At 40.7% G+C, this 9357-nt stretch overlaps 1 protein-coding gene across 1 annotated transcript; it reads right to left on the bottom strand.

Moving 5' to 3' along the window:
• Positions 1 to 2439: 2439 nt before the first annotated feature.
• LOC132259892 (plasmanylethanolamine desaturase 1) lies at positions 2440 to 6590 on the bottom strand. The gene is made up of 5 exons (XM_059757702.1): positions 6345 to 6590; positions 5766 to 5959; positions 5550 to 5706; positions 3322 to 3922; positions 2440 to 3039 (listed from the first exon to the last, which is right to left on the bottom strand). Exons 2-5 carry the CDS (start codon positions 5865 to 5867, stop codon positions 2949 to 2951), a joined length of 951 nt encoding a protein of 316 aa, XP_059613685.1. The 5' UTR covers positions 5868 to 5959; positions 6345 to 6590; the 3' UTR covers positions 2440 to 2948.
• Between the last annotated feature and the right edge of the window lie 2767 nt (positions 6591 to 9357).

The following is a 9357-nucleotide window of genomic DNA, read 5'->3' on the forward strand; positions in this document are numbered from 1 at the left end:
CACACAGAGTCACATAATCGCAAATTGAGTCCAGCTGTGCCTTTTTCTTTTAGCTCTTATTCTACATACATATGCTCTGCTGATACAATTTCACCACAATAGGGCCATAAGTTTAATTGACAGCCCCGTGTGAAAAATCCAGTGATTTACACCAACATCAGCAGATGAATGCAGAGGGAGAGAGTTTTTTTTTTTAATTACAAACCATTGCATGCAATTTACCAGACAATTAAACCAATTTTGTGCGGGGTTCTTCACATTGTTGGACCATTTATAAACATCAGCCAGAGAAAATTGAAAATCAATTGACTGTGTCAAATGGTCAGTTAAATGCTTTTCACGCGAGCAACATAATTGTTTTCATGAATCGCGCATACCCAAATCGCAAGCTTTCGTTACCAACTTACCGCAGCTATAAAAAGCATATATTGAGGTAAATTAACTCTGTCACGACGAGAGAAAATGAGTGGCAATGGGAACATGTGCTGTCAAGTGCAATTTTGTGGTGAAAATTACCATCGTTTTTCACAAAATAACCCATTGTCTTCAGCCACACTTTCTCATCACGGTGTTTTATAAGATTTTAAAGACTCTGGCTGGCGCATAATTAAAAAGCTGCCAAGGAGGTAAACTTCAGATGGTCAGAATGATGATGAGAATCTCACAATATACTCTGCCACAGTGTGTATTAAACACCATTTTTCACGGGGATTCTTCTTGTGAACAAAATGACCATTATTTCTCCTCTTTGGCATCATTTTTCCTAGGATTTTTATCTCTCCTCAACTGAGGTGAGAAGTGATCGATGGAGATTTTTCATTGGGCTCTTCTGCGTTGAATGATGAATGCTTAGGCATAATATATAGTCCTTGAATTTGAATTTGGGGCTTGAGAAATGCAAATATTTTGGGCTGAAATTTCCGTTGAAGGTTTTTCAATTGGAAAATTCATTAGCATTGGACTATGGTTTGAGTACATAGCAATTTTAGGGCATTAGAGTGTGAAAAATCATCCACATATTGAATGGCAAAATGTGTACTAATTTATTGTTAAATATTTAATTACATCGCCAATATATTTACAAATAACCGTGAAGCTGTTGAGTGGAATTGTTTCAGAGAATTAATATGTATTTCACATAAAATTGCATTTTGATGTGAGGGCTCCAGAATCATTTGTAAATAAGGTTTTCGCTAGAAACGCCATTTCCCCAGCATTTTCATCTCGCCCTCGATTGGAAAACACGCCCCTATCAAATTTTATTCACATAGAGCTGTCAAGAGCTTTTTAAGCTTTGTTGGGGAACCAAACTTTCATTCGAATTCATCAAGCACAAATCTATTTGGGTGCTTTTCTTTTAAAAAGTCAAACCCAAAAAGTTTCATCGTCTTTCAAGTGAGCTTTTTTCCTCTCTCACGTTCTATGGCACCAAGAAGGAAAAAGTTTCATTTACATTCATCAACTTTTGCGGCCTCGACAGCAATTTTAATGCCAAGACGAAAGGAGTGACACTAAATCTCATTGTCCGTGGACGGGAAAATGCAAAAATCTGCCCAAAGGGACGTGAAAACACGACTCTTCTCTTAATACAATTCGTCATAACATGGACTTTATTTTTTTTGGCTGGCAGTACACAATTTACCCTCCCCTTGAGCAAGGCTATAAACTTCTTCGGGTACCGAAAGCTTGAGAGGATCTCTTTAATTTTTTTTCTTGCTGTTCCGAAGAAAGCAAGGAAATTTCTTCACTGGGGTAATGATAAAAGTGGAGGCAACCGGAAAGTCTCTTCTCTTCTGCGCCTCACAATTTCACAGCTTATCAATGTGCCATTGTGCGAACAAGGCGGAATTTTCTCACCCCTTCCGTGCGAGGCTGAAATTTACGCGTTTGTGGGCAAATGACAAGATGAATTAAATCTAGAGAGTCTTCATGGTAAGATATTCACTTAATGCCACCAATATAAATTGGTTTGCACGCATTTTCTGGGGGGGCTTTCAAGCCTTTCTCGGGCGTGCTTTTCATGCGACACAGAGCTTTTGCAACTAAATGGATAAAGTTCGCATAAAGCATATCGCTTGAATAGATGGCATTTTAATTTGGTTGATGGCTTTTTCATTTGGCATTAACACCTAAAAGAGGCCACAAAAAATGTTTTTGGAAAAGGGAAGAGTTTTTAATTAAATTTAGGGGAATTTCACAGATTGAAATTCTGCGGAGAATTGTTGTTTTCGTCACCCTATTCGTTTGCATCCCTACCTAAATTATGCATAACACATACATAGGGTTTTCTCGGAGAAGATAAGCATTTCTCTTTCTCTCTCTCTCTCCCTCGCTCTCGAACAGTTCAAATTTGTCCACATTTTCCGCCCGCCTTCCATGCAAATGCATTCAGCGGTGCGCCATGCGACAAAGGACCATCAAACATTGTGCAACCGAAGATAATGGTCTCTCTATAATTTATTTCCGATCTAACAAATGCAATAAATAACAGAGAAAGAAGTACAATACATATTGGGAAACAATAGCTCTCATGCTGGGATTTTCAATATAATATGCATTTGGGATTACAAATTGGATGGAGAATAATTGACAAAATATGGTCACGAAACTGGGAATAATGATTAACCTATTTAGTGCAAATTTAATTATTTATTTTATATTACATGTAGATGTTCTGTGGTGGTCCCCGAATATTTGTATTGCCGCAGCATTGAATGTTTTAATACCACACATATTATTTAAAAACGTTACAACTTGGGAATTTTCGCAAAAAGCTCAAGTTCAATTCCTATGCAAAAGGCCTTCATCGTGACTCGCACGTCATTTCTAGTTATCAAATTTTTATAATATAGCACCAGAGTTGAGAACTTTGGGGGCCCTCAAGGTACAGCACTCAAGCTTAAAGCTCTTCAAGTTCCAGTGAAAAGTTGAGGGCGAATGGCGAAGGCTCACTGCGTCTTTTGGGCCCACTTCATGTCGTCATCTCGTGGCCGACAGCCGGTCGTGTACTCAATTAGATTCTCGAGGCACGTCCAAAATCTACGGAAATGAAATTTAATGTTAGCTATAGTGACACAGTCAAAGTGGAGCGCAACTTTCACGACACTACGTGGAACTTTTTCTTAGGCGCCCACCTCAGTATTGTGGCATAAAGGCTTCAAGGGTGGTTAAGTACGCACTCTGGGAGACGTCTTTTCACAGTCCCGTTGTAGTTTAAGCTACTTTTCCACCCTCGACGCTAAGAAAAGGCTGCTAAGTGTATGCAATTCACGCACTGGAAGCTTTTCCCCTTGTTCTTGCCAGACAAAAGGGTACACAAACCTAATTTTCTCGAGAGGCCAATTTAGCCATCCGGTTGTAATGCAGAAATACGTTTCGTGTGGTGCCACATGGTGGATGCGATGATGGCGTCTAGGCAGCATTATGTGGTAGTCCTGAAGGAATATCACCCACCTAGGCAGGCCCCAGTAAGTGTGCGACCACTTGTGAATTTGATTGGTCATTGCCACGAAGATTGAACACAGAAAGAGGTATGCACTGAAGGCGAAATCCTGCTGAATCTCTGCTTGGCTGCGCGAGAGAAAATTATAGGCCAGCCGCCCGAGAATGGGAATGGCGATCATGAAGTTATCCCCGTTCGTCTCGATAAAGTCATGTCGAGTTATGGACGTGGGGTCGATGTGATGCTCCCTGAAGGGCCTGAGAAAGTTCTTGCCGATGATGGGCAGCTCCACACTACCCCATGTATCGGCCGCCCAGTGAACTAGGCCAGAGCCAAAGTCCGCCGTGAGGATGCCACAAGCAGCGGCCATAATCACAATGCTGATCCTCTCGAAACGAAAGTGTCTCACTATGAGATAGAGATTGAGGATCATAAGACTAATGCAGAGGCAGACACAGACGATCTCCTGCGTTCGTTTCCCTAAAGAGAGAAAGAGAGAGATTTATTGAAAATTGGCTTCAATATTTATTTTGATATGAATTTGACTTGTAGTACAGATACTTTACTTCTAATAATGTTAAAGACAAATGGCAAGAGCAAGATTAGTCACTTATACCGAAATTGTATAAATAAATCTAAATATTCTACTTGTCAATTCTCTAGTCATATGACTGTAGCTTATAAACACGCCAAACATCAATCAATACCTCAACTCTTCCTTATCATTTCCTCCACAGAATTCAGCTCAACCAATTTTCTTCTTCAAGGTAAAGTTTTGCGTGGCACAAAATATCTTATCTGGCGGAAGCGAACTCCCTGGGCCCTCGCGTGAACTTGATGGTCAACCTTGACCTGCATCAATGATGTCACCACGTTCCGCGTGACGCCACACTTTTTCCGGGCGAGCGTGTGGAGGTGGGGCACGACAATCTGGGCATTATTGAATTAACAATAGTCGCACAGAGAATTTGGATGAGACCCAAAAGTGACAAGCGCGCACTAAAAATAGCCTTCCCCCGAAAATGGTCAAGATATTGTGGATGTATTTAATCCAATTAAATGGTATTCGCATAGGTCATTTGTGGGTCGTTGAGCGACATATGGATGCTGATTAGTCCAAATTGAATTTCTGGCCAATGTTTGTGACTCTGTTCACATTAAAGGCAATTGACATCGCATATTTACACGTGGTTTATCGCCCTGCTGGATGTTATTTGCCAAATTCATTTGCAGACACAACAAGAGTGGATTTTTTTTTACTTTATCAACAGTTGGTGGGTGAATTACATAATGTGACAGAGCTATCGCTGTTTTTTACTATGCTGGGAAGTGCTTAAGAGAGAGATAAGAGAACTTTGGCGGAAGACTGTAATTTAAGAATTTATTAATAATCTGCAGTGAAAAATCTTTTTGAATAAAATCTATTTTAAGCTTCCTTGGCGTGATTTTTCGTGTGGCATTTGAAGACGGGAAAAATCTGCTATTTTCGTTGCATCGAATTTCCAACACCTCGATAAGACAGTGAAGATTAAGCGCAGAACACGAAAAATAGATCATTTTGTTATCTGGAATTCTTGGGGACGACGTGACGGGACGACATGCTTTCATCCAGGTGAATTCCCTCGGATTACAAATCGTTAATCCGCCTTCTCTTTCTCCAAAAGTTTACCGTAGCGTGAATTTCCACAATGGAAACCGGACAGATGTCTCACGAAGGAGCAGCTGCAGAGCTCTACACACGAGTCCTTCAAGGGCGGGCGAAGGACCACCCCATCAACATGTAAATTCCATAGTGTGGAGCGCCAAAGACAATTCAATTGGACGGCTATCATCACCTCATGTCAGGTGTCTCAATCACACGGATTCCATCCGATATTTTATTAAACAGCCCCGCTCCAATTGATGAGTTGCAACATGTGACTCCCTCGGAGCTTAAACTCTGTAAAATTGTTGTTTTTCCACCAGTTCGTTCTGTAATTAAGTCGTCTCCACTTGCTAGCTTTTGAATACTTAATCACTATTGAATCGATTGGGAGTTTGAGAGAGAATTCTTGAGACAGGGAAACCCAATGAACTTGAGGAATGTCTTGTAAGGAAACCAACTCACCCGAACTGTAAAGATTTGCTAATTCTTGGGCGCCCTTATGTTGCGGTCCCCACCTTGGACCCCTCTTCAGCTCTGCTGGACAGACTTCTGAATTAGAGTTGGGGTCATCCTCCGGCATTGACTTCTCCAGGATATCCTGCTCAGTTTTGATGGGAGTCTGAAATTAATCAGCACGTGAGAATGAAATCTGACCAAATATCAGAGAGAAATACTCACACTGGTGAGGAATGTCGAGGAGATCTTAAGGACGGAATCAGGCCCATCCTGGGGCGATCCATCCAAGCGCCTCGAGCACGGTCGCAGCGTGACCAAGTCCATGTTCCTCCTTCACGATGACTGAATGCCGAGCATCTTCACTTTAGACTCGCTTATCTAATCGATTCTGCGCCCGAAAACTGATAACAGCGTGTCTGTGAAGTGGTATGAGATATGATTAGTCAGATTTCTCAGTTCACACCCGAATTTTCTGGCCATTTCCCGGCTCAACGCGGATGAGACGGAGAAAAGGCGCCACGGATGTTTAGGGGTGGAAAATCGATAGAATCGGTGTGTTTGTTTATGTTGCTCACGTAATGCTAAAAGTGAGGCGAGAGAGTGTACATAAAAAATATGTCACGCAAATTATTTATGGAGCCTTCAAGTCGCCAAATTAATGCCTTTTTAGTGCACACATGCCAGTGCCGAGATCGATAATTTTCCCTTTCGCGCGATGACGTCTGCAAGGAGGCAAAGACCCGCGGTGAACCGAACAACAAACATTGCCAGAACATTGATTTAACCACACACGGTGCTCACCTACTTTTCAGATGGCTATCAGGACAATCATATGAGGGTGGGTCGAAGGTCACAGAGCAACAGTTTGTCCGTGATTTTAGGGAACAGCGCGAGCACACAACCAACGACACTCGGCTTCAATTTTGCACAAATGACAGGGATGATGTCATCGCACAAGTGCGTTTCTGAGCTTTCGCCGCCCAGCAAAAGCTCTCACTCCACACTCTTTTCCGGCCGCACTTGTTCTCAACTCTTCTGCACAGACCGGCTTTTGGATGTCTATCGCCAGCGAACAGCAAGCATCGACTGCGGACTGCGGTCTGTCTATGCCGAAGGCGCCGCTTGAGTTTCGAGCGCAGTATCTAAGAATTGATCACGCAGTGCCGCGTGAGTGTTAAGTCATTAGTCAAACACAGCGCGCAATGGGGATAAAATCAATTCGTCCGATTTTTACCCCGACACCGATTTTCGTCTCTCACCCCGAATGTAAATTATTTATTCGTCATCATAGCCAAATGGTTGAATCATCATGTAATGTGATGACAGCTTAAAGGTGGACAAATAACTAATCAACAAAAAACTATTCCACATTTTCACGGTAAAGATTTGAAGTTTTCTTAGCCTATAACTATAAAGTTTAGATATTACTTTAATAATAATAAAAATAATTTATTATTTTCCTTTAAAGACAATGTGTATAAGACGATAGGTTTATCTTTGTACACTATGAGAAAAAATCTTGATAACAGGAAATGATTGCGGCTTTCAGTTCTAATATACCTAAATGAAAAATTCTCATCAGTAATAAGGACATTTCAGAAGAGAAATTGTCATCCCCTCAAGGTAAATATGTATCATGCAATGGAGACGCCTGGTAGGGGAGGCGCCTAGTGACTGACTTACAATTGAGGTGAACATTACAAATGGAACCTTTTGACACTGTTTTTCCCACTCCTTCAACCACAACTAATTATTCCTCTATGCAGCGATATTTCATTGGAATATCTTCATAAAATCTACATCTCGCTTAAAATCGCCCCAAAGCCAAATACAGTTTCAGGAACTGACAACGGAAAGCATATTTAAAACCCCAAACAAAGCTCCAATTTCACAATGATGTGAAAATCCGGCCAGTGAGCGTCAAAAGTCGATAGATCAATTTCTCATGTGAATAATTAAGTGAGAATTAATTTGATGTGCTCCTAAAATCAATCAAGTGTGACTAATTATGCAGATTTTGACTATACCCTTATTCACACGCACTTTGCATGAGATTAATTCGGGCTGTGATGTGCCGATGTGCCCCAATCGTGTAACTAGTCAATTACACACTCATTAATTCTTCACTACATCTCACACCCACTTTCAGTCATGCACAGAGAGCTTTGAGGCGCGCATTCAAAATAAATCAAAGCGTGAGAAGAACATATGAGGAAAATCTCTCTTCTTTCTGGTTTGTGCGTTCCATCATGCAATCGATAAATGAGTTGACTCTGGGCTAACGAAAGTTCAATGAGAAATCTTACCCAGATACAACAATTTCGGTCAAAATTTCATTAGCAATAACCTTTTTACCTAATTATAATTTAAAATAAGTTGGACAATGTTTTCATCTCAATTCAATAACACATTTTCAATTATGCCTTTGACTTGATTTACAATGTTAGGACTTTGAAAAGAAAAACGTTTTTTGGTGATAATTGGTTTCCTCATATCAGCAAATTGATAAAAATTTGCTGTGCAAACACACTATTTTGAGAGGCTATGTGCCTCATCATTGATGGTTCAATTACAAGTCTTATCAGCGCGTTTCTCCCACGAAAAACTCCACTGGAGAACAATAAAAGGGGGAATAGAGCACATTTTTGAGAGACATCAAATAAAAGATAATGAGAAAAGTGCTCACCAGCCAAAAGGAGTGTCACTCCTAATGGACAATCTATATGACGATAGTTGCCATAAAAAGTGTCCACTAGAGAGCTTTTGCCCACCCACACACTGTCTGTTTCCTGGGGAATGTTCATTCACTTTCAACACTCTCCAAAGCGATGGAAGAGATAAAAGATACAAGATAGAAAAATAATAATTGAAAAGAAGAAAAGAAAAATAATATCCATACTATGAAAGTTTTGCGCCTTTTTTATTGAAAAACTTTTCTCGGTCGCTCTTTGTGAACTTTAGCCTTCTCACCATTGTTTTTTTTTCTTTCTTTCACTCAAGTTGAAAAACACTTCCTCAGACGAAAGGAATTCACGCAGGAACTTTTAATTGTGAACTGGTGCAGCTGTAAAAGCGAGAAATCATGTGAAAAGGCCTCATTTTAATATACACCTCCATTATAAGTTGGTCTCCATTGCATGATAGCTGGAAAATTATTTTACTGTATCTTTGTTTTATGATTGATTGGGAAACATAAAAATAAAATGTTGAAAAACAAGACCATATACACCATAAAAGTGTTTATTTATGAATCCTCTGGAGGGCTTTATATCCCAGATAATTCTGGAACTTGCACGTGAAGTGTTCTGACCAGAAAAAAAACTAGCAATACTCAATTCCGCATCATTTCCCAGCACGCAAGACCTCATATGCAAAGTGTGTCCTCAACTTTAGCGAAACAGCCATTTGACGGGGCCATGAAAAAGCGTATCAATTGATCCCAGAGATTGAAATTGCTGTTGTTGGCAAAACAATTCCCCAGCCCTAGGGAAGAAACTTTCCACTCTCGAGGATTAATTTGTGCCGTTTTCCCACCCAAACATTTTCGCATTATGCAAATTAATTGATTACGCTCATGCGATATCATCCCTGGAAGGCAAGACCTGACCGATATTTATGCAAAATTGCTTATGACTGCGCATTCGTCAAAAATTGGGAAATCATGTAAATTGGCCCCCAAGAGGATGAAAAAGGGTGGTGAGTGTCTTCCAATAAAAGTCCTTACACAGGTCTGCTGATCACCCACTGAGATACTTAACATTCTGGCATTCTCGCCCGCGGGAGGCTCAGAATTTACGCGCGTCCAACGGCGAAC

Source organism: Phlebotomus argentipes, unplaced genomic scaffold, assembly GCF_947086385.1.
Source record: "Phlebotomus argentipes unplaced genomic scaffold, Phlebotomus argentipes genome assembly scaffold_18, whole genome shotgun sequence".
Lineage (NCBI taxonomy): Eukaryota > Metazoa > Arthropoda > Insecta > Diptera > Psychodidae > Phlebotomus > Phlebotomus argentipes.

Excerpts from the sequence above, each read along its gene's own strand:
- LOC132259892 (XM_059757702.1), bottom strand. The coding sequence starts at position 5,867 with ATGGACTTGGTCACGCTGCGACCGTGCTCGAGGCGCTTGGATGGATCG. Across the intron at positions 5,707-5,765 it reads CCTCGACATTCCTCACCAGT|ACTCCCATCAAAACTGAGCA; the intron begins GTGAGTATTTCT and ends GATTAATTTCAG. Across the intron at positions 3,923-5,549 it reads AGCAAATCTTTACAGTTCGG|GGAAACGAACGCAGGAGATC; the intron begins GTGAGTTGGTTT and ends TTCTCTCTTTAG.